This window comes from Sapajus apella, unplaced genomic scaffold, assembly GCF_009761245.1.
Source record: "Sapajus apella isolate SASKATOON/1434 unplaced genomic scaffold, GSC_monkey_1.0 scaffold37, whole genome shotgun sequence".
Taxonomy (NCBI): Eukaryota; Metazoa; Chordata; class Mammalia; order Primates; family Cebidae; genus Sapajus; species Sapajus apella.
The window spans coordinates 10,004,814-10,029,710 of NW_022436977.1; the positions used below are offsets into that span (position 1 = coordinate 10,004,814).

Here is a 24,897-nt window from a genome sequence, read left to right on the forward strand (position 1 = left end):
CAGTCTCAGAAAAAAGAAGAAAAAGAAAAAGACAAATGCAAACTTATGTTCACACAGGAACTTGTATGTGAATGTTCGAAACAACTCTGTTTATAATAGCTAAAAAGTAGAAACTTCCCAAATGTCCTTCAACGAGAGAAGTATTGAACTGTGGTACGTACCTCCATAGGTGGAATATTACGAAGTAGTAAAAAGGAATGAAATTTTGACACATACAACTTGGATGAAACTCAAAGACATTACTTGTGTGAAAAAAAAGCCGATCTCAAAAAGATACATATTCCTGATTTCATTTGTATAACATTCATGAAATAAAATAGTTATAAAAATACAGAATTGATTAGAAGTTGCTAGAGATTAAGGATGGGGGAGTGGATTAGTGTGGTTGTAAAGGGCTAACAAGGGAGTCTTGTCATTAGAGTCTTGTGGTGATGATATACTTAAGTATCTTGATTGTGTGTTGCATAGACCCACACAAGTGCATGTAAACTAGTGAAATCTGAATAGGTTCTATGAATTGCACTAATGTGAATTTCTTGGTTTTGATACTGTGCTATAGTTTTGTATGATGTTAAAATCAGGGGACTGGACGTGGTGGCTCACATCTATAATCCCAGCACTTTGGGAGGCCAGGGCGGGAGGATTGTCTGAGGAGTTTGAGACCAGCCTGAGCAACATGGAGAAACCCCGTCTCTACTAAAAATACAAAAAAATTAACCGGGTGTGGTGGTGTGTGCCTGTAGTCTCAGGTACTCAGGAGGTTGAGGCAGGAGAATTGCTTGAATCCAGAGGGTGGAGGTTGCAGTGAGCCAAGTTCACACCACTGCACTCCAGCCTGGGCAACAAAGCAAGACTCTGTCTCCAAATTAAAAAAAAAAAAAAAAAAATGCAGTAAGCTGGGGAAACGATGCACAGGGCTTCCCTGTATGTTTCTTTGCAAACTCCTTTGAAGCCATAATTATTTCAAAATAAAAAGTTTAAAAAAGCACAGCAGTCTGGCTACTAAGTGGAAAATGACTTGAATAGAGGATAAGAAAATGTGGAGAAAACTTGGGTGATTATTGCGTAAGTCCAGAAAAGAAATAAATGATTTTTGCTAGACTTGGATGGTGGTAGCAGGGATAGAGAAAAATGGACACATCTGAGAATATATAGGTGGTAAAATTTGTGGAATCTGGTGATGGATGGGATATAAAAGGCTAAAGAGGGTGGCTAAAGAGGGCTGGGCGTGGTGGCTCACACATGTAATCCCAGCACTTTGGGAGGCCAAGGCAGGTGGATCACATGAAGTCAGGAGTTTGAGACCAGCCTGGGAATATGGCAATATCCCGTCACTACTAAAAATACAAAAATTAGCTGAGTGTGGTGGTGGGCACCTGTAATCCCAGCTACTCAGGATGCTGAGGCAGGAGAATCACTTAAACCTGGGATGTGAAGGTTGCAGTGAGCCAAGATCATGCCATTGCATTCCAGCCTGGGTGACAAGAGCGAAACTCTGTCTCAAAAAAAGAAAGTGTAAGGCCGGGTGCCGTAGCTCATGCCTGTAATCCCAGCACTTTGGAAGGCCAAGGCAGGTGGATTACCTGAGGTCAGGAGTTCAAGACCAGCCTGACCAACATGGGGAAACCCCATCTCTACTAAAAATACAAAATTGGTCGGGCGTGGTGGCACATACATTACAGCCTCCCAAGTAGCTGTAATCCCAGCTACTTGGGAGGCTGAGGCAGGAGAATTGCTTGAACCTGGGAGGTGGAGGTTGCCATTAGCCTAAATCATGCCATTGCACTCCAGCCTGGGCAACAAGAGTGAGACTCCATCAGAAAAAAAATAAATTAAAAAAGCTAAAGAGAATAAGATCAAAAGTATTTTGAAGTAGCACTTTGTCCCATATTTCTGTATTATGATACAGAAAGTAAACATATATTTAGGACAAGACAACAAATATTTGGGAGGCACCATTTTATGACAGTGTATTCCAGAATCAAAGGTGCTTATTGATATGAGGTCACTTACAGAACTTTGCTAGGCTAAAGTACACACCATCATTGTGTCAATAATAAATGTATTGCCTCTCAACTCAAAATTTATCCTTCATTGCCTGCTCTGCAAAATGGAGCTGGACTCTAAATAATATTTCGCCTTTGCCAGCTGGAACGATGTTAAACTTTGTCAGTAGAGGGTGCTGGAGAGACATTATAAGAGTAAGACATTTTGCTTTCCTTCCTGTTTCAGTTGTTCCTCTGAATGGGTTTCTGCAGCATGCATAGCCTCTAGCTTCCAGGTCCTGCAGTGCTGGCAACATCAGTGCCAGGCTGTGCAATGGCAGCAGCACCCAGGGCATTTTCATCTGGCATTCCCCTCAGAAGGTAGCAACACAGCAGCTTCTCTGGCATCCAGTGAGCTGCAGCTGTGCACTCTCCAATAAGGTCAAGATCTTAGCCTGGAGAGGAAAGGAACCTCTTTTTTAGGTGCTTTATCTTAGCTTTAAGGATAGTGGCTGCTTCTTATATGTTTTTCTCAAATACTTTAGCATTCTCTTTACTTCATATTATCCCTCACTTTACTGCATACTAATCCCTTACTACTACAATCCTTGCTATAGTTAATAATCCTTTATCTTAAACTTTGTCCATTCAAACTGTGGGGCCCTTGTGTCCTGATTGAATCCCGATTCATACAAACCATCTTCCAAAGTTTGCTGTTGTGATTGCCCTCAACGTTGAGCTTTTGACAGCCTGTCTATATTTGTCATTGAAGGGCTTCTGGATATGATGGGCCAATGGTTAAAGGTTGTTAAGCTGGCTGCAGTTTCATTTGTAACATGACAGGAGTCAAACCCATTTGCAAAACTTCCAAACACCTAGATTGGATTTGATTTCTATTTCTATTCAATTTAAAACAAATCTGTGATTTCAAATGTTGTAAAACAGAACTTACAGAAATATTTTCCTTTTTTTTCTGGAAAAAAGTTTACATGTTAATCTAAACCAACGTAGAGGCTGAGTGCTTAAACACTCCACCATGCAGCCATCCGCAATAAAAACATGCAAAATTTAAAATGAAAAATATCAAAAGCAGACTCTAAAATCAATACTGCAAATATATATACATATATATGTGCGAGGCCAAGGATGGCTGATGACACAAATGAGTGCTTCCTTCTGTCGTGTGTGATACCGCTGATCGTTTTTTCCTTTTTTTGATTGCCCTGACACTCCTGTTTTCTTTTTCATTCTTTCAAAATTTCCTTTACAGATTCCTCTGTCTTTGTCAATCTTTTAAATTATCATCATTTCCCTGCGTTATGTTCTTGGCTCTTACTTTTCATTGGTCCTGGATGAGCTTATCCATCTTAGGTAATGTCTCCTTCATATATATCTGCAGCCTAGGTCTGTCATCTTATCTCCAGAGTTCTTTATGTAGTACAAGCTCTAGCCCAGGGGTCAGCAAACTGTCACCTCTAGGCCAAATCCGGCTCATTGCCTGTTTTTCTAAGTAAATTTTTATTGGAACACAACCATGCCACTTGTTTGCATGTTATCTGTGGTTGCCTTTATGCTACAACATATGGTCTGCAAAGCTTATTCTAGCCCTCAGCAGAAAAAAAAATTGCTTTTCCTGCTCTAGCTTAAGGTATTCCTTCTAATGAGTCTTAGGCATGACTGAGTATGTATTCTAAATGGTAGAGGAGGCCCACCAGGAATAGGGTTCTCTGCATCTCTCCGTATTAGAGATGGAGTAAAGGTCAATTCTGGAACTCATAATCAAGTTCCACAGACAAAGCTACAACAAGATGAAGGGATATTTTGTTAGGAATTTTGTCATATTAGGGACATAAGGAGTGCAATGTACTGTAGACAACCTTCAACATAATGAAGGCCTCACAGGATGTAGCTTTACTTTTACACTTAAAAATTTGTAGCTGGACATGTTGTATTATGTCTATGGCATGGAATATCAACAGCAGTGGTGAGGCATACTGACACATCTTCATGGGAATCTGACCTTTCCAAGATGAACAAGAGGGGAAGAACATGACAGATGCTGTGAGGAAGTGAAGAGCATTTATTTGTTTGATAGCAGGATGTGCTCCTGTCTCCCTCTCCCATCCCCTGTCTCCCCCCTCCCCACCCCAGGACTCAAGAATGAAGACATATGTGATAGATTGTTGCAGTAATGACCCCAATTTGACCTCCCTTCCTTCTGTCCAAATCCTTGGGTAATCCACTCTCACAATGACTCTAGTTTTGGGCATAAAAATTGCTTTAGCCAATGAGACACAAGCAAAGTCTTGAAAATGCTTACATGTCAGGGCTTGCGCTCTCTTGTGCGCTTAGAAACCGTATAACCACCACCGCAGGAAAGGGCCCAAACTAGCCTACTGGATGCTAACACATGGACTAGTTATCCTTACTGCTCATGCTGACAACCACCAACCACCTGATATGTAACTGAGGCCATTGGCCACAAATGTTTGAGTATGTCCAGTCATCAATATGTGATATGGAGAAAAGCCATTTTATCTGAGCCCAGCCCAGATTGCCTATCCACAGAATTATGAACAAATAAGCCATTGCGTTGTGTAGTTTTGTGATGTAAATGATACTGATACAAGTTAACGATAATTGCTAATGTGACACCACATGCTAGTGTCTGTGTGGCCTAAGGAATAATGGATTGTATCAGTATATCTGTCTGCTAGCGCGCCTCATCGCGGACTCAGGCATCCAAAACTAAGCTTATCATCATCCTGCCTCACCAACTATTACCACCATCAAATCTCTCCCTGTATTGTGTCACCTAAAACAAATCTGGGAGCAAATTCCTGATTTGTCCTTCACCTTCCACATCCAAACAATTACCATGTTGTCAGTTTTTACCACCATTCCCTATGCTTCCTCTCCACTACTTGATTTGAATGTATAAGGCCCTCATCCAGCTCTTACCTCATTTCTTTAAAATTTCCTTTTTTAATTTTTTTTTAAACTTTCATTTTTAACTTTAGGGGTACATGTGTGGTTTGTTATATAGGTAAGCCTGTGTCATGGGGGTTTGCCGTACAGATTATTTCTTCACCCAGGTATTAAGCCTAGTACCCATTAGTTATTTTTCCTGATGCTCTCCCTCCTCCCATCCTTCACCCTCCAATAGGCGGAGTCTGTTGTTCTCCTCTATGTGTCTGTGTGTTGTCATCATTTAGTTCCTACTCATAAATAAGAACACGTGGTATTTGGTTTTCTGTTCCTGTGTTAGTTTTCTAAGGATAATGACCTCCAGCTCCATCTATGTCCCTGCAAAGGACATGATCTTGTTTTTTTATGGCTGCATAGTATTCCATGGTATATATGGACCACATTTTCTTTATCCAGTCTACCACTGATAAGCATTTAGGTTGATTCCATGTCTTTGCTATTGTGAATAGTACTTCAGTTCTTCAGTGAACATAGGTGTACTTGTGTCTGTATGATAAAATGATTTATATAACTTTGGGTATATATGCCCAGTAAACGGATTGTTGGGTCAAATGGTAGTTCTGGGGTTGCAGAGAAAAAGGAATGCTTATATACTGTTGGTGGGAGTATAAATTTGACTTTTTAATAATAGCTGTTCTGACTGGTATGAGATGGTATCTCTGTGGTTCTGATTTTCATTTCTCTAATGATCAGTGATGCTGAGCGTTTTTTTTCATATGCTTATTGGCTGCATTATAATTTCTCATTGCTATGATTTGAATGTGTCTGCTCCAAAATTCAGGTGTTGACAATATGATAGCATTAGGAGGTGTTGCTTTTAAGAGGTGGTAAGACCATGCGGATTCTTCCCTTATGAATGAGATTAGGTGCCCATCTGAAGGGGCTTGATAAAGGGAATGTGCCCCTTTTTTCCTTTCTACCTTCTGGAGGACATGGTGTTCAAAGCACCATCTTGGAAGCAGAGAGCAGCCCTCACTAGATGCTAGCACCTTAAGGTTAAGAGTTTTTAATCCTCCAGAAATGTGAGGAATAAATTTCTGTTCTTTAAAAATTACCTAGTCTGTGGTGTTCTGTTATAGCAGCACAAATAGACTAAGATATTAATGTTTTGTGCCTCTCTAATCCATCTTTCACTTAGTAGCCAGAATGATCTTTCTAAAATTCAGACCTAAACATGTCACTCACCTGCTTAAACTCTTCAATGTTTCTCCATTGCTTTCGGGATAAAATCCAAAATTCTTGGTGTGGCATGCAATGCCCTTCAGAGGTCTGACCTCTTGTCTACGTCGTCAAAATCAGTTCTTGTCAATTCTCAAAAGGTACCTTAGCCAGTCCTAACTACTTACAGTCTCCAAAAGATTCATATGTTTTCACTCTTCTTGTCCTTTGGAAACTGTTCCCTCTCATCATAAGACTCCATTTGCCCTTGTAATCTGTTTTATTTTCTACATGTTCTCACCTCAACCATTTTGTGTAAAATACATGTAACATAAAATTTACCATTTTAGCCATTTTCAAGTAGAATTTAGTGGCATTAATTACATTCACACTGTTGTGTAACTATCACCACTGTCCATCTCCAGAAAAATTTTAATATCCCAAACTGAAATAGTGTATTCAGTAAGCAATAACTCCTCATTACCTAACCTTTACCCTCAACCACTGGCAACAACTCCCATATGTTCTTTTTAAGGCTCTCCTAAAAACATCATCAGCTATCTGCCTCCCAAGCTGAGTTGAGGGTTTCTCTTCTCCGCTGACACGGTAGTCTGTTGCAGTGTTTGGCAGTCTGCACTGTTTATGATATTTTAAACCTCAACTTCCTCCCCTAAACTGTGAACTTCTTAAGGACAAGAACCATTGTCTCAATCTCTATATCTTTGGGTGACAATGTTGTGTACCACATGGTTTATAAATGCCAGTCATCAAATCTGCTTATTGCTTTTGAATCACCTAGAGAGCCTTTAAAAACAGACTTCTGGAGATTCTCACTCAAGTAAATCTGCGGAGGGAGTTAGGAATTTTGAATATTTTAGAATTATTACTTTGGAATATTTTGGAATAATTTTGAAAATTTTGAAATTTTGGAATACTCTCCAGGTATTTCTGATATGTGCAAGCAAGCCATCAAGATTTGGAAGTAAAATTGATCTAAAAGACTATGCCCAAGTAAGATGGTCTTTTATTCTTGATGAATCATTAAAAAGAAGCCAATTCATTTTTCTTGATTTTCATACTGAGTCTCTTGCTTTAGAGAATTACAATAAGGAACTCGGAATCTCTTAGCAATGATTTTTCTCAACCATTATCCTTGCACTAAGAGTTATATCATAAAAACATGTCATTTCCATACTTTTTTTTGGTGGGGGACAGGGTCTTGCTCTGTTACCCAGGATGAAGTGCAGTGGTGCGATCATAGCTCATTGCAGCCTTGAACTCCTGGGCTTAAGGGATCTTCTTACCTCAGCCTCCTGAGTAGTTGGGACTACAGGCCTGCACCACCTCGCCCGGGTAATTTTTTAAAAATTATTTTGTAGAGAAGGGTCTCCCTTTGTTGCCCAGACTGGTCTCAAATTCCCGGGCTAAAGTGATCCTCCCACCTCAACCTCCCAAAGTGCTGGAATTACAAGAATGAGCCACCACACCTGGCCTTCATTTCTTTGCTGACTTACTAAAGTTCTTTTAAATTTTCCTCCAGCAATCCTATAAGGTAGACTATTTGATCCAATATGCTTTATTATCTTACCGTTTGCTTTGGCATTATTGCACTTACCAAAGCCCTGCCAACCTAGTCGTCCCAGGGCCACTTCAAGTCTGCTTACGCATACAGCAATAAATATTTTCTCAAACATTTAACTATATGTTTGTCACTGTTAGGTACCAGAGGAAACAGCAGTGAACTAGTCAAAATCCTGCCTGCATGGAGTTTACATTCTAGTTAGGAGACTTCTTAGAGTGCCTCCAGTAAAAACATTTTCCCTAGCCTGTCCTAGTCTGACTCTTCTAATCAGGAATTCAAGGGTAACATTTGCCCCGGGCCATGCTATGTCTTTTTGACGATGATCAGCCGCTATGGCGCTTGTCTGGTATGCAGCTGTTGAGGCTGTACATTGGCTTCACGTTTACATCTGTTTTCCGTGACACTGTGTAGCTGAATGAGTTGGGTGTCTTGTCCCCGGGAGGACGAGACTTCTGTCTGTAGCTAGTTTATGTCCTCCCACCCTTCATGAGTGCTTTTCAGTGATTTTTACATCAAAATAAGCCTAGTGGATAACCAGGAAACCCAGCAAAAAAAAAAAAAAAAACCATTTCGTAGAAGTATGTTAAACAATGTCAGGGCTGGAAGAGACCTTCGAGATGTAGCCCCACTGCCTTTTATAGATCAGAAAACAGAGACCCAGAGAGGTGACCTAAGTCGCCTCCAGTCACACAGCCCAACTGAAGGATGTGGACCCGTGATCACATCTAATTTACAATCACACTGGCGGCGTTCCTCCTAAAATTTAACGTCTAAATGAGATCCCGCCGCGTCACCGCTTCTACCCCACCGTCCTTTCTAGTATTCATGCCACGCCGGTCTTTCTTGAAGAGTCAAGTCGTTAAAATACCAAGTGGAGGCATTCCACAAACAGGTGTCCAGACCACGGCCACGCGGACACGGAGTCGGGGAATCTGGATCCCCACATGCCAGCCGACAACTCTCCAGCTCCCGCTTACAAAGTTTCCTCGCATGGTACGTTCATCTTTCCGATCCCTAGCTGCGAGGCCGAGATGCTTTCTGTTGTGGCCTCCGACGAAGTTCGGAGATGCCCTTTCCTCGCGAAAGCCGGGCCGGGGCGCGTCGGCCGTGGGCAGGGCGTCCTGGGGCCTGGCGGGCGGCGAGGGAGCGCTGGGCGCGGAGCGGGGCGGCCTCTAGGCGCGCGCTGCCCGCCGGAGCTGCGAAAGCCGCGGGCCCGCGAGCCCCGGCGCGGAGCGAGAGGCGCGCGCGGGCCGTGGGGGCTGGGCCGACGCGGAGCGCGAGGCAGAGGCAGCGGCGGCGGCGGGAGGCGCCGCGGGACTAGGCAGCGGCCCCCGCCCCCCGAAGCCCGTCCCCGCGCGGGGCTGGGGAGCTCAGGGCGGGGAAGCCGCGGGGCCGCGCCACGTCCCTCGCCCGCCCCAGAGCGCGTTTTGCAGGCGGCTCCAGTCTGGGGGCTTTTGTGTCTGCGACTCGAGAGCGGCGAGAGAGCAGACCTCCTCCTCAGAGGGCGCTGTGAGTGTGCCGCCAGGGCCGGGCCGCCCGCCTCCTGCCTCCCCTGTCAGCGGCTCCTGAGGCGGCGGCGGCGAAGAAGAAGGAGTGGGAGGAGGCGGCGGCGGCGCACTCGCCCTCAGCACATGCCGGCCCCGGGCGGGGGGCCGCCCCCAGGCCGTGCTCCCGGCCACCACCGCTGAGCCCCGCCGGTGCCCGCACGCCGCCCCGCCGCCTCGAGGCCTCGTCCTCCTCCCAAACTTTGCAAAGTCGGCCCGCGTCCCCACCGCCCTCGGCCGTGCCTCGGCTCTGAGGCTGGCCTCGCAGCCGCAGCGGCCCCGCGAGGAGGAGGAGCCGCCGCCGCAGCATCAAAGAGACCGAATTCCCGCGGCCTGGGGGGGAGTCATGCTTTGCGGTCTGTAATGTCAGCAGAACAGGAGAAGGATCCCATTTCGCTGAAGAGAGTTCGAGGTAACCGAGCAGGGTGCCGGATTGGGGGGACCGGGGTGAAGGAGGTACGCGGGGCCCCGTGCCCGGCCGCCGGGAGGCCATGGGGCTCCGTCCGGGCCTAACTCCGCGCAGCCCGCGTCCCGCCCGCGCCCCGGGGCCGAGGCTGAGATCCGAGCGCGCGGCCCGGGCGCCCGCTGGCCCCCTAGACACCCGCGCGGATCCCTCGCCTCCCGACTTTGTGTTCGGAGGCAGTTGGAGCCGCACGCAGCATCCCCTCTTACCCCCTCCTCGCCCACCTCTCCTCGTTCTCAAGACACAGCACAATAGGCACCTCAAAGGGTGAAAAACAGACACCCCCTAGCAGAGACCTCGAGCGATGCCCACCCCCTCAAAAAAGTAAGTTGGACTGCACAAGAGTTGATGCTCTTAAAGAAGGGCGCCTGGGCTTTCACGTCTCTCCTGGCCCCCTTCTCACCCCTCGGCAAGGGCAGCAGATATTCGGTTTATTTTCCTTAGGTTTATGAGGACAAACTGTACAAATTCAAAAGGCATTTTCTCTGTTGGTTTATGGATAAGAAGTCATCTAAAATCAGTGTTACGCATGATTGGTTTTCTTCTTTCTTGCACACTGGTTAGGAATTTTCCTGTCGTCTTACTACTAAGAAAAATCAGAGGGAACCATGTGTCAAACAAAAGATAATGCATATAAGTTCACAAAAGTCAGGTGCCACCCGGAAATTGGGGGATATCTTGTATAGAGTTAAGACTGAAAGTCCTAGAGTCGAAGTAATACTCATTGTTCGTTACGCAAATATTTATTAAACATCTATGTGCTAGACACTGTTCTTGGTACTGGGATACAGCAGTGAAAAAAAGCAGATAGACGATCTTCACCCAGAAGGAGCTCACTGTCTTGTGGGGTAAGCAAATGTTGAACAGTAGATACAGAATGTCAAATCGTAGGTGATATGGTGGACAAGAAAATAGGAAAAGAGGAGAGGAAATATGCGTGGGGGTGGGAGGTATGGATTGTATGTAAGTTGATGATGAAAGGGCTCACCTGGAAGATGATGTTTGAGCGAAGACCCAAAGGAAATGATAGAGCAGGGCCATATGGATTCACGTGGGAAGAGCAAAAGCAACAGTAAATGCAAAGGCCCTGTGTCTGGAATATGCCTAGTGTATACAGTCAACAGCAAAGAAGCTGTTGTAACTGCAACAAAGTGATCAAGGGAAGAGTCCTGTGACCGGAGCTGAGGGATGGGATGATTGTGTTATTAGAGGCCTCGTGCCATTTAAAACACTTTGGCTTTTACTCTGAGAAAGGGTCTGCAGAGTTTTGTCTGTAAGAGTGAATGTTCTGACATTTTAAATGGTATCTTTGGCTGCTGTGCGGAGAATAGACTGTAGAGAAAAGGCTAAAGCAGAGACTAGTAAGGAAGCTATTGCGAACAGGGTAAACGGGGTAAAGTGCTTTATAAATCAGTAAGCAGTAAAGTAAATTTCCGGCTTACTTAAGTGATGTAGAGATGAAGGACCACAAGTCATTCATTTTTGTTTTTGTTCAGTGTGACTAGAAATTAAGCATGTATACAACCGGCCTGTGACACACAATCCAAAAGATATCGTCTCCAGAGTATTTTGGTAGAAAATGATTTTCTTAGCCATTGAAGCAAAAACATATTTTAGAGCAGAATATCGTCTTTACAGGCTTAATATCAGCACAACCTTTCATTTGGTGAAATATTTTAATTGTCTTTTCTGTTTGTGGTTGTGGGTTGGCAAAGCCTTTAAGGAATAGAGCTTCCTGAGATACAGTTATTCCCCTGATATTTTTTGCTGTATGACTTCACCTACTATTATAAATTGTTATGAGGCTGAAGGAAAAGAAAGAGCTATCAAGTTTATACCTTTGAACAGAATTATCAGTCTTAATCAAATGTAATTCTAAATAAAATAGATGAGTGTTTTATTGTGGATCAGGAGCACAGCTCTATCTTCATTTTGTTTCAGCTGCTGCTTTTAAGTTCTATGCTGTAGCTATTGGGGTTAGCTCAGGTGTCGGCTCAAGAATATCCTGAGAGTTAAGTACCAGAGTAAAAGACAAAACACTTTTTAAAATAAGTCAATATTTTTACGTCATGGGAAGGATTTTCATAATGCCGTTTTGTAATAATTAGAACATTAATTTAAAAAAACATTTTTGGATTATTTTATAGTGCGCTCTTCTGAAGCACAATTCTGCTGAACCTCATTGCCTTGGAACTTTTTGTTATTCAATGTAATTTATGTCATGAGACTGCATGCAGGATGTGGTGTTTGCAGGGCATAAACTTTGGAGCAGTGCTTTTCAAACTGTTTCCCAGCCACTGATGTAACAGAGACAGATCTTTTTAATGGTTGTGTATTATTTCATATGTATTAAAACAAAAAAGTCATCTAATACCTTGCTTATGATAAGGCTAAGATACATATTTCTGTGTATATATTTACACATATAGCAATTTAAATGAATTATTAACACACATATAGCAATTAAATGAATTACTAAGAAAGTAATATTATAGGTGGACCTCAGATATGGTAAAATTATAACATGAATGACTTAGGACTTTACAGTAGTATGCTCTACAGACCAAAAGCATCGTAATCACTTGTGATGCTTGTTAAAATATACATTTGTGTATCTATGGAATCAGGACTTCTGGGATCCACAGAATCAGGACTTCTGCATCTTTAATAAGATCCCCAGGTGCTCCTTATGCATACTAAAGTTTGAGTACTGCTACTAATGGACCTAAATTACAAAGGTGAGTAGACCAGAAGCAGCTGGCTGTAGACTTCCAAATTGTCCCTATATTTTAACATTAGATTTAGAATTACTCTTAAGTGACATAGTATCTTACTCCTATTTTCTACCAATTCTTAACACTCCACCCCAAACCTTCACCTTTTGGTTATAAGACAGATCTGTGAGGACAGGCACTGTGTCTTGATTATCTTTTTTTTTTTTTTTTTTTTTTTGAGACGGAGTTTCGCTCTTGTTACCCAGGCTGGAGTGCAATGGCGCGATCTCGGCTCACTGCAGCCTCCACCTCCTGGGTTCAGGCAATTCTTCTGCCTCAGCCTCCTGAGTAGCTGGGATTACAGGCACACACCACCATGCCTAGCTAATTTTTTTGTAGTTTTTTAGTAGAGACGGGGTTTCACCATGTTGACCAGGATGGTCTCGATCTCTTGACCTCGTGATCCACCCGCCTCGGCCTCCCAAAGTGCTGGGATTACAGGCTTGAGCCACCGTGCCTGGCCCCCTGTGTCTTGATTATCTTATTTGGCTTGCTCATAGTAAATGTCAAATGAATGAATGAGTGAATGCATGAATGACACTGCTTTTTGATAGTCTACTGCCTGTCATACTACTTTTACTTGCCATTTTCCACTAAAATGTCAACTGTCATCCTTATTTTAACCAACACTCTCATTCTCCAGTATTCCTAGAACTCTTTTAGGCATTGATCTGATGGCAATATTCATTTATTCAGCAAATATTTATTAAGCAGTCACAGTGCCATATAGTGGGATTACACTGATTAAGATATGACTCTGGCTGCGTGCTGTGGCTCACGCTTGTAATCCCAGCACCTTGGAAGACTGAGGCAGGTGGATTACTTGAGTCCAGGAGTTCAAGACCAGCCTGGTCAACAACCTGTCTCTACTAAAACTACAAAAAATTAGCTGGGCATGGTGGCATATGCCCATGGTCTTAGCTACTTGGGAGGCTGAGGTGGGAGAATCACCTGAGCCCAGGCAGGTTGAGACTATGTGAGCTGAGATCACACCACTGCACTCCTGCCTGGGCAATTGGAGTGATACACTAGCTCAGCAACAACAACAAAAAAGGATATGACACCTGTCTTCAAGAAATTGTTAAGTCTAGTACAGGACAATGACAAATAAATGGCTACAAATAGCATGATAAGGGCTGTGATTATTTATAGGAAATAAAGGAACTTATCTTTGCAAGAATAAGGAAGTCCTCCTGGAGAAGAGTTCTAAGAAGCAATGAGTGTTCTTTTGTCTTAAGTGATGTACAAAGAGCTTCAGAGGGGATAAAATGTGAGAAAGGGTCTAGAAGGTCTCTTGTGATTTTGAGAAGGCAGTTTTAGGAGGATACCACGTTTCAAAGTGTCGAAGATTAACGTGGGGCCAGGTGTGGTGGCTCGTGACTGTAATCCCAGCACTTTGGGAAGCTGAGGAGAGAGGATCTCTTGGGCCCAGGAGTTTGAGACCAGCCTGGGCACTTATGGAGAACCCATCTATACAAAAAATTTAAAAATTAGTGGTGGTGTGCACCTGTAGTCCAAGCTGCTCAGGAGGCTGAGGTAATGTGGTCAGAGATTAAATGATGAAGATGTGACTTAAAACAAGTTTGGTGGTAGACAGAAAGACATAGGAGAAAATACGAGTCTTTTTTCTTCATTGGAAAAAGACTTAAACATATTTGTAGATTTACAGAAGAGCCCAATGTAGAAGGAGAGGGGAAAAACTGGAAAGGCACCAAAAAGAGAGGATAATTCATGAATTACTAAAGCATTCAATACATGTTTTAAAAATATCTACCATGTGCTATACACTCATTATCCCAGTAGCTGGGGGATGAGACAGACAGGGTTCCTATTCTCATAAATCATGTCTTTGCAGATAAGGGAACAGGATTAGCATCAAGTATACACATGGAGGTTTAGTCTTGGAGAAAAAAAGAGACAATGAGAAAGAAAGAAATTTAGAGCTGAAGAAGGAAGTTGAGGTCATTTATTTAAGTGCTTTTAATCAGAGTTAGAAATAACATAGAAGGGATAAGGATGTATTTTAGAATGGAATGATAACAGAAATATGAAAGTTACTAAAAATGGACTTTACAAAAAAATGCAGATTGTCTTGATGGGATGAATATATGGAGGATTTGGATTAAGGTTGGAAAAGGAGCGTAATTTATGCAGTCACAAATTGGGGGTTGGGGAAGAGGCTGTGAGAGAAAGTCTGAAGGAAAAGTTTTTTGTTTCTGTTTTTAAAATTGGTCCATGTAAGAGCTAGGCAGATTATCAGGAAAGGGAGTTTGGTTTTAGACACATTGAATGAATATCCTCCTGGGATATTCCAGTGTATGCAGTAGATGTACATGGTTTGGAACTGGGTTGAGTAGTAGTCCAAGACGGAAGTAGAGATTTGAAAGTCATCAGTAAACAGGTGAATACAAATTAATGCCTTGGCAATAGATGAGCTCACCCAAGAGAGAGTGACAAGTAAAAAGAGAAAAACCTTGAAAACACCAACTTTGGAAACACTAACGTTTGGGAGACAAGGGGGAAAAGAGATCCTCAAAAGAAGAATCTGAAGGAGTAGTCAGAGAGGTAGGAGAAAAACCCTGAGAGAGTAGTGTTACAGATAATGAAGAAAGAATGGGTTTATGAGGGGCAGATACATGAATTTTAACCTGTTGAATAAAAAGTTTCTATCCATGAGATGTCTATGATGCTTTTTCTCCCATATTCCCTGTCTTGGGGAACATGGCCATTTTTATCCATCCCCTACTCCCACACAGCACTGCCCTAAGTCGTAGAATTGCTGTCTCCTTAATGTTTTGAACCCATTGACTTCTTGACCTTTCCACAGCCACTTCTTTAGGTTTCGCTTATCGCTTTGATTATTATAGTAACCCTCTCTTAAGTTTCATGGCTTCCCGTTAGTCCCTTTTAATCCATTTCCACATTACCACTGATAGTGATGAATAACTTGGTACGTTGCTGAGTGTTTTAAATGGATCTTTTTGCTTAATCCTCTCAGTAAATCTGTAAATTAGATGTTATTATTATTTTTGGTTTACAGTTGAGGAATTGATGTTCAGAGACGTTAAATAGTATGTGCTTAAGTAACATACATGAGTTTTCCCAGTGAGTAAATAGCAAAGCCAGAACTCAAAATCTAGGGCCCAAGATCTTAGCTACTATCTACATTGCCATAGTGTTCCCCAAACACAATTGAGTCACGTAAAATTAATCCATGGTTTCTCATTACCTTTAGAGTAAAAATCAACCTTTCTTATGTTGGCCCTTTTGATTTGGCCCGGGTCTACCACTTAGTTCTCTCTTCTTCAGAATCCATGAAGTGCTTTGCCTATTTCTTATGCTCCAGTCTTAAAATATTCACTCTTCCTCTCTAAATGTTGTCATGGTCTCTCTTGCTTTTAAAATTTTCTTTGCATATTCTATCCCTTCTGCTAAGCATGCTCCCTTTTTCTCCTACCTCTGGAAGATACTCATCCTCAAAGTTTCAGCATCCTGGTTGAAATCTCCCAGGATGTTTTCCTGAGCTCCCCCTGCTCAGTCAAGATTAGGTGAGAGTTTGTTATGTTCCCTCAGTATCCTGTGCTCATCTCTATCAGTGTTTATCACATTAAATTTAAGAGATTCAAAAGACAAAGATCATTTCCTATAGGTTATAAGATCCTTACAGGGAAGAATTACTACTTTTATTTCTTTTCTACTTCCATAAGCTCAACAAATGTTTTTGAAATCCATTTCAATGAACTAACGTTAATGATGAAGTTTTAGTAATTTCAAGGCATCAGTCTTCCTGGACTGCTTTTCCCAGGTGTGTATAGAAGTTACCACTGGAGAACACAGTTCACTCTTCCGACATTCTTATTCTAGGCAACCGAAGAGGCCTAAATCATCTTTAACATCAAAATTAGCCTTAAAGTATGGTCAAGCATGATTTCAGATTTTTTTTTTTTTTTTGAGATGGAGTCTTGCTCTATTGCCTAGGCTAGAGTGCAGTGTGGTGTGACCTTGGCTCACTGAAACCTCCGCCTCCGAGGGTCAAGCAGTTCTCTGGCCTCAGTCTCACGAGTAGCTGGGATTACAGGCACCCGCCACTGCGCCTGGCTAATATTTGTATTTTTAGTAGAGACGGGATTATACCACGTTGGCCTGGCTGGTCTCAAACTCCTGACTTCGTGATCCATCCATCTCGGCCTCCCAAAGTGCTGGGATTACCACTGTCCCCAGCTAGGTCTCCTTTTTTTATTCCTAATTTCTATAGGTGTGCTAACTGCAATAATGAGAAACAGTACAGCATTGTAACTGTGAGCCTGACTGCCAAGGTTTTTATCCCTGCTCAGCCATTTATTAGCTATATGGTTCTTGGCAAGTTACTTAACCTCTCTGCATCAGTTTCCTCAGCTGCAAAATGAGAATAATAATGATACTTATCTCATGGAGTTGTTTGAAGGATTAAATTGGTTAATATGTATAAACCACTTAGAACATTGTCTTCTGCATTGTAAGTTATCTGTTTGCTATTAACATCAGAAATAGGTCTAAAATACACATTCTGTTTAAGTGATGTGATCAACATTCACTTTTAGATGTGTTTAATCAGTCAGACAATAAGTGTAAATAACCTACAGCAGATTATTTTGATTATGAGTTGGTATGAAGAGAATAGAAATGTTTTCTTCCTACATAAAGAAAACAATGAACAAAAAAATTTTTTTAAGCAGAAAACTCTGAGGTTTTACTGTTTTGTTGAAAAAGACAAATAGAAACTGTTTATTGAATAATATTTGTGAATATCTGCAGCTCTGTTCTCCATGATTTCTGAGGTTTTTTGTCTAAAAATTTGCCCTGGTTTGTTAAAGAAAGAAGTTCATTATCAGAGATATTATTATATAGTTATCTTCGCATGTGAATATCATCCACCTATTCTCCTAAGCTTTACCTTTCTAAGCAATCTTAAAAACCATGGACCCCAGTAACACAAAGAGGCAAGTGGGAGGCCAATGGGAGTTTGAAGATTTGTTTTATGGAGGGAGATGTTAGATTCTTAAATATAAAATTAATACCATAAAACTCAATTTTCAAAAAATAATTTTAGGGGTTTTGCTCACAGATTGCTTGAAAATAAAGAATTTATTTAAATGATTCCAAGCCTCAGAGTTTTGCTGTATGGTAATTATAAGCAATTATTTGATTCTTGAAAAGTGAGCAAAGATGATAGATACCATTAAGAGTACATTTTGTCTGTTTTTAAATTACAGCATTTTAATTGTAAAATTACAGTTTAGTAGTCTTCAGAATGCTGTGGGCTGGACGTGGTGGTTTATGCCTATAATACTAGCATTTTGAGAGGCTGAAGTAGTAAGATTGCTTGAACTCAGGAATTAAAGGCTGCAGTGAGCTGTGATGGTGCCACTGCACTCCAGCCTGCATGACAGAGCAAGACTCAGTCTCTTAAAAAATAAAAAACAATGTGCCTGGACGCAGTGGCTCATGCCTGTAATCCTATCACTTTGGGAGGCCGATGTGGGTGGATCACAAAGTCGAGATCGAAACCACCCTGGCCAACATGGTGAAACCCCGTCTCTACTAAAAAATACAAAAATTGGCTGGGCGTGGTGGTGTGTGCCTATAGTGCCAGCTACTCGGGAGGCTGAGGCAGGAGAATTGCTGGAACCCAGGAGGCGGAGGCTGCAGTGAGCCAAGATCGCACCACTGCACTCCAGCCTGGCTCCTGGCGACAGAGCAAGACTCTGTCTCAAAAAAATAAAAATGAATAAATAAAGAATGCTATAATAATTTAGATGTCCTATATTAGAGATTGGAGATGAATTTATCAATAATTGTTTTATTTTTAAGAATTATCTTTATTTATACTTTTGTTAAAATGAAATAGTCATCACATGTTAGGAAAGACAGGACTTTGAAGTTTGGCACCTTTATTTATTTATATAGCCACTTTATTATTTGACTTCTGTGACTATTGCTAATTATTTTTCCATATCAGACTTATCACCATCTCAAAGTATTCAGATTCAGGGACATCACATTTCTCTGTTCAGTATGTGGGTATATGCTGTTATAGAAAAACTGCACACAAGCTGGGCGCGGTAGCTCATGCCTATAATTCCAGCACTTTGGGAGGCTGAGGTGGGTGGAACACCTGAGTTTGGGAGTTCAAGACCAGCCTGACCAACATGTAGAAACCCCATCTCTACTAAAAGTACAAAATTAGCCAGGCGTGGTGGCACATGCCTGTAACCCCAGCTATTTGGGAGGCTGAGGCAGGAGAACTGCTTGGACCCAGGAGGTGGAGGTTGCAGTGAGCTGAGATTGTGCCATTGCATTCCAGCCTGGGCAAAAAGAGTGAAAGTCTGTCTCAAAAAAAAAAGAAAAGAAAAAATGAAAGCTGCCTGCAAATTACTAATCTGGAATCATCAGTTCATTTTATTTGGACTACTGAATAATTTTAAATTGGTGAATATTTATTCGAACCATCAGATTTGAATAAAAGTGACCTTAAGAGATGCACTGGCTCTTACTGTCAATTTTTTATTTACCATCTTCCCCAATGGGATTACCACATCAAATTAAAATATAGAAGTTCTTTTAATTTGAACCAGAAGTATCCATTTTTGCCTTCTATGAGTCACTGAGGAAGATTTAGTGTATGTATAAGATTTTAGGGAGGCAACTAGTGTCTTAGAGGTAGATAAGCCTAGTTTTACCCAATTAACCAAAGAAGAAATAGATAAATTGGACTTCATCAAAATTTTTAAATTATGAGTATCTAAAGGTACTATCAGTAAAAAGACAACCCATGCAATGTAAGGACATGTTTGCAAACCTTGTAGCTATGAGTTTAGTATCTAGAATACATTAAGATTTTTACAGCTTAATAAGAAAATAGAATCTAAGAAATGAATGGCCAAGGATTTGAATAGAAATTTCTCCAAAGAAAAGATATAAATTGTCCATAAGTACATAAAAAAGATGTTTGGCATCATTAGTCTTTATGGAAATGCAAATCAAAACCACAATGAGATATCACTTTATATTCATTCACTAGCAGGCTGTATTAAAACAAAAACAGAAAAATGTTGGTGAGGATGTGGAGAAATTATGACCCTTATACCTTGCAGATGAAAATATAAAATGGTACAGCCACTGTGGAAAACAATTTGGTAGTTTCTCAGTCTTGAACATAAAATTGCTATATGACCCAGTGATTCCACCTCTAGATAGATAACCAAGAGGATTGAAAACATGCCCACACAAATACTTGTACAAGAATGTTTATAGAGGCATTATCCATAATAGCCCAAAAAGTCGAAATAACCCAAATGTCATCAACTAGTGAATACATAAACAAAATGTGGTATATTTATATATTGGAATGTGAATCAGCCATAAAATGGAATGAAATACTGATACATGCTACAACATGGATGAACCTTGAAAATGTTATGCTAAATCAAAGAGCCCATATACAAAAAGCTACATATTGTATGATTCCATTTATATGAAATGTCCAGAATCGGCATATTCATACATAGAAAGTAGATTGTCTCAAGCGAATGGATCACTTGAAGTCAGGAGTTCAAGACCAGCCTGGCCAACATGGTGAAACGCTATTTCCACTACAAATAGAAAAAGTCACCAGGCGTGGTGGCAGCCACCTGTATTCCCAGCTGCTTGGGAGACTGAGGCAGAGGAATTGCTTGAACCTGAACCTGGGAGGCAGCGGAGGTTGCAGTGAGGCAAGATTGTGCCACTGCACTCCAGCCTGGGTGACAGAGCAAGACTCTGTCTTAATAATAATAAAAAATAAGATAGTTATTATCAGGGGGTAGAGAAATGAAGAGTTACTGTTAATGGGATAGCGTTTCTTTTGGAGATGATAGTGTTCTGGAATTAGATGGTGATGGTGGTTACATAATGAGGTGAGTAAAAATCACCGACTGTACACTCAAAACAGCCTAATTTTAGATTTCATTGCTTCTTTGGACAGATGTATTAGATGGTGATGGTGGTTATATATCCAGTTGAGTAAAAATCAGTGACTGTACACTTAAAACAAAAACCTAGTTTTAGATTTCATTGCTTCTTTTGACCAATGGTGTGACTGCTTTACATTTATTTTTCTTAACTTTTAAAAAATTGGGGATGACTTGCTATGTGAACTCAAAAGTATCTGAGACAGATCTCAGTCAGTTTAGAAAGTTTATTTTGCCAAGGTTTAGGATGCATCCATGACAGCCTTAGGGGTTCCTGACATGTGCCCAAGGTGGTGGGGATACAGCTTGCTTTTATAGGTTTTAGGTAGACATGAGATATCAATCAGTGTTGACACATTGCTTTGGTCCAAAAGAAGCAGCATCCAAGTCATAGGCAGATAAGAGACAAAAGGTTGCATTCCTTTGAGTCGTTCGTGAGCCTTTCACTGAATACACAGTTTAGTCTGGCTCAGTGAATCTCCATTTTTACATAAACAACAGGGCAGATCAGTTGATCAGATAGGCCTTTGTCTCAGGTGAGCAGAGGGCTGAATTTCTGTCCCACACCACCAAGATAAGCTGTCAGTTTACATTGCCAGGGTGAAATTCAACAGAACTATTCCTTATGGGCAAATTGTGAGGGAGGTATGCAGCTTTTTTATCTTTGTTGCTATCTTATTTAGGAATAGAATGGGACGCAGGTTTGCCTAGCTGTGTAGTTGTCAGCTTGACTTTTCCCTTGGCTTAGTGATTTTGGGGTCCCGAGATTTATTTTACTTTCACACCTATCTCATAGGTTTATGAAAGTTAAGGAAAAGAACATGGATGTGGTATCTAGCAGACTTCTAAGTGAAGGTGATGGAACAAGCCTGCTTTACAAAATCTTTTTCCCACTTCTTTCTCTCTCTCTTTTTTCCCCCAGGCTGGAGTGCAGTGGTGCCATCTCAGCTCAAGGCAACCTCTGCCTCCCAGGTTCAAGCGATTCTCCTGTCTCAGCTTCCCGAGTAGCTGAGATTACGGGCACCTGCCACCATGCCCGGCTGATTTTTGTATTTTTAGTAGAGACAGGGTTTTACCATGTTGGCCAGGCTGGTCTCGAACTCCTGACATCAGGTGATCCGCTCACCTTAGTCTCCCAAAGTGCTTGGATTACAGGCATGAGCCACCATGCGTGGCCTCTCTCTTTTTTAAATTAAAAAACCTTAACAGCTTTATTGATGTTAAAAGTAATGATTTTTTCTGGCTGGTGGGACTTGAAATGTTGCTTTTATACATTTTAGGTAGACAGAGGATAGAGTGATGTGTAAGAACTTGAAATGTTGCTTTTATACATTTTAGGTAGACAGAGAGGATAGAATGATGTGTATGAGCAGGCACAGGGTGATTGATTTTTTTTCTTTGTATGTATATGCAGTGCTTGTACTTCTTTATAATTTATTTCCTACAGCCAGAATTTGGTCAGGAAACAGAAACCACACCAATAATTTTTAAGAAAGAATTTAATTTAATATAAAGTATTGTTAACAGAAATTTAAGTAGCAAAAGTAAGATACTAAAGTTTTCACAGAGATAGTAACTGTGGGAACTAGCTGCCTTTCCTAAGTCTATGGAACAAAGGAATGAGGTTGGAGTTATTAAATTATACAAACTCAGAGGGGGAGCCCTGTGGAGCATAAACTCAGATCTTTGAGAAGGAATACTGTTTAAGCTGGTCGTAATGCCTCTGGGCTTGGAAGAACAGCTCTGTGGGCCTGGGACCTATACTCCTGGTATAGGAGTCTCTGAGGAATGTACAAGGCTGTTTCTGCAAGTGTTGGAAATACTACGAACTGAATTTACCACAACTGCTGTGACTGAAACAAACTGCCAATGCAGGGGAGTAGACATCAGGCCAGGGGTGCCATGGAGAGGAACAGAAGGAGCATATTCATTTTTCTCCTCCAGCCTTCCAGTCTCCCTGTAGCACCCCCTATTGGCACAGCCTAATAGAGATCAAGCAGAGAGGATAGAATGATGTGTATGAACAGGCACAGGGTGATTGATTTTTTTCTTTGTATTTATATGCATTGCTTATACATCTTTGTAATGAGCATGTCTGTTTCTTACAAAAACAGTGATTTTTTTTTTAAAGTGCTGACTACAGTATTTGTCATAAGGTTAAAAAGAAAAGTAGTGTAGCCTAGTGGGGGGAGAATTGTACATTGCTACTCAATGTGTAGTTGTTGACGGACCATCAGCATCTATATTACCCCGGGATTGTTAGAAATTCAAGTTCATGGGCTTTATCCCAGAACTGCTCAATCAGAATCTTCGGGAGTGGGACTCAGAAATCTCTATTTTAACAGACTTTTAGAGTGATCTTTATGCATGCTAAAGTTTGAGAACCACTAATACATAGTTTAAAACTTCCTACATAGGCTTTTGAGTCAGAAAGACAGAACTCTGTGACCGTGGGCAAGTTAGTTAAATCTGAGCCTCTGTTTTCTCATCTATAAAATTGGTATAGCCATAGAATTCTTTGAGGATCAGATGAAATAATGTATATAAAGTGCTTATCCCAGTATCTGACATACAGTAAACATTCACTAAATTAATATTATTTAATGGTAATCCTCTTCCCTTCAATTTTGTAACAATCTGGTGTTGCAGAAATTGTCTTCGTTTTTATCTTTTGTCATATCAATTAACTTAAAATATACTATAGCAAATGAAGGAACAAAAATAAAGACACTTGGACTCAATTTAATTCAACATTTATTGCCTATGGATAAGGCCATATACTGTGGGTAGATAAGAAATAAATGACATTAGCTGTCCTTATAAAGATATTGTTATATATCATATATATAAACACACATATACAGTATACCTTTGAACAACATGGGTTCAAACAGTATATGTGGATTTTTTTTCAGTGAATAATATATTGGGAAATTTTTTGAAGAATTGAAACAAATTGAAAAAACTCACAAATGAACCATGTAGCCTAGAAATATCAACAAATTAAGAAAAAGTTAAGTATGTCATGACTGCATAAAATATATGTAGATACTAGTCTAATTTATTGTTTACTACCATAAAACTATACACATCTATTATAAAAAGTTAAAATTTATCAAAACTTACACAAGCATTTACAGACCCTACATGGCACCATTTGCAGTTGAGAGAAATGTAAACATTGGAGTATGAAATCATAACTGTATAAAATTATACTTACTGTACTACTGTAATAATTTCACAGCCACCTCCTATTGCTATTATGGTGAGGTCCAATGTTGCAGGTAACTGCTTAAAATACCACATGGTGCTAATCATCTCTATGAAAGCAGTTCGTCGCTCCAATAAGTTGCACATCACAGTAAAAAGTAGTATCTTTTGGTTCTCACGTATTTTTCATTATCTTTAGTGCTGTACCATAAACCTTAAATAACACTATGGGACCCATACAGAAAGCTACTAGTGATGCTGAAAGTGCTCCCAAGAAACAGAGAAAAGTCAGGACATTACCAGAAAAAGCTGAATTGCTTGATATGTACCGTAGACTGAGGTCTTCAAATTTGGTTGCCTGCCATTTCAGACAGATGATTCATCTTTTTATTTGTTTATTTTATTGCATTTTAGGTTTTGGGGTACATGTGAAGAACATGCAAGATTGTTGCATAGGTACACATGTGGCAGTGTGATTTGCTGCCTTCCTCCCCATCACCTATATCTGGCATTTCTCCCCATGATATCTCTCCCCAGATTCATCTTTTAAATAATGAAAACATATAGTATGATAAATACAGTATTATAAATGTATTTTCTCATTCTTACGTTTTTAAATTACTTTTCTCTAGCCTACTTTGTTATAAGAGCACAGTATGTAATATAACATATAACATACAATATAAATGTTAATCAACTATTTATGTTATCCATTAAGGCTTCCAGCCAACAGTAGGCTATTTTAGTAATTTAGTTTTGGGGGAATCAAAAGTTATATATGGACTTTTGACTGCACAGGGGATCAGAGCTTTTAACACCTGCATTGTTCAAGAATCAACTATATCACAGTGTATGTAGTTCAAGGATCAACTATATCCATTCATTGTTGACAGATGCTTATGTTGTTTCCATGTCTTGGCTCTTGTGAATGCTGTTGCAACAAACATGGGAGAACACATAACTCTCTGAGGTACTGATTTTATTTCCTTGGGATGTATATCCAGAAGTTGATTTACTGGATTGTAAACTAGTTCTATTTTTAATTTCTTGAGGAACCTCCAAGCTTTTCTTTAATGGATGTACTAATTTACATTCTCACCAGCAGTGCATGAGGCTTCTTTTTCCTCCACATCCTTGCTAACACTTAAATATCTCTTGTCCTTTTTTTTTTTTTTTTTTTTTGAGATGGAGTCTTGCTCTGTTGC

At 40.8% G+C, this 24,897-nt stretch overlaps 1 protein-coding gene across 3 annotated transcripts in view; it reads left to right on the forward strand.

The window, feature by feature from the left end:
• Window positions 1-8,359: 8,359 nt before the first annotated feature.
• The window catches only part of PYGO1 (pygopus family PHD finger 1), a 48,796-nt gene continuing 32,258 nt past the window's right edge, over window positions 8,360-24,897 (forward strand). The window contains exon 1 of one of the 3 annotated variants that reach the window (XM_032297379.1): window positions 8,360-8,706. In XM_032297379.1, the coding sequence (XP_032153270.1) occupies window positions 8,658-8,706 (49 nt within the window). In that variant the 5' untranslated portion in view covers window positions 8,360-8,657. Of the gene's footprint in view, window positions 8,707-9,045; window positions 9,670-9,819; window positions 12,459-24,897 lie in introns of those variants that run through there. The other 2 variants (XM_032297378.1, XM_032297380.1) reach the window with 2 other exon arrangements.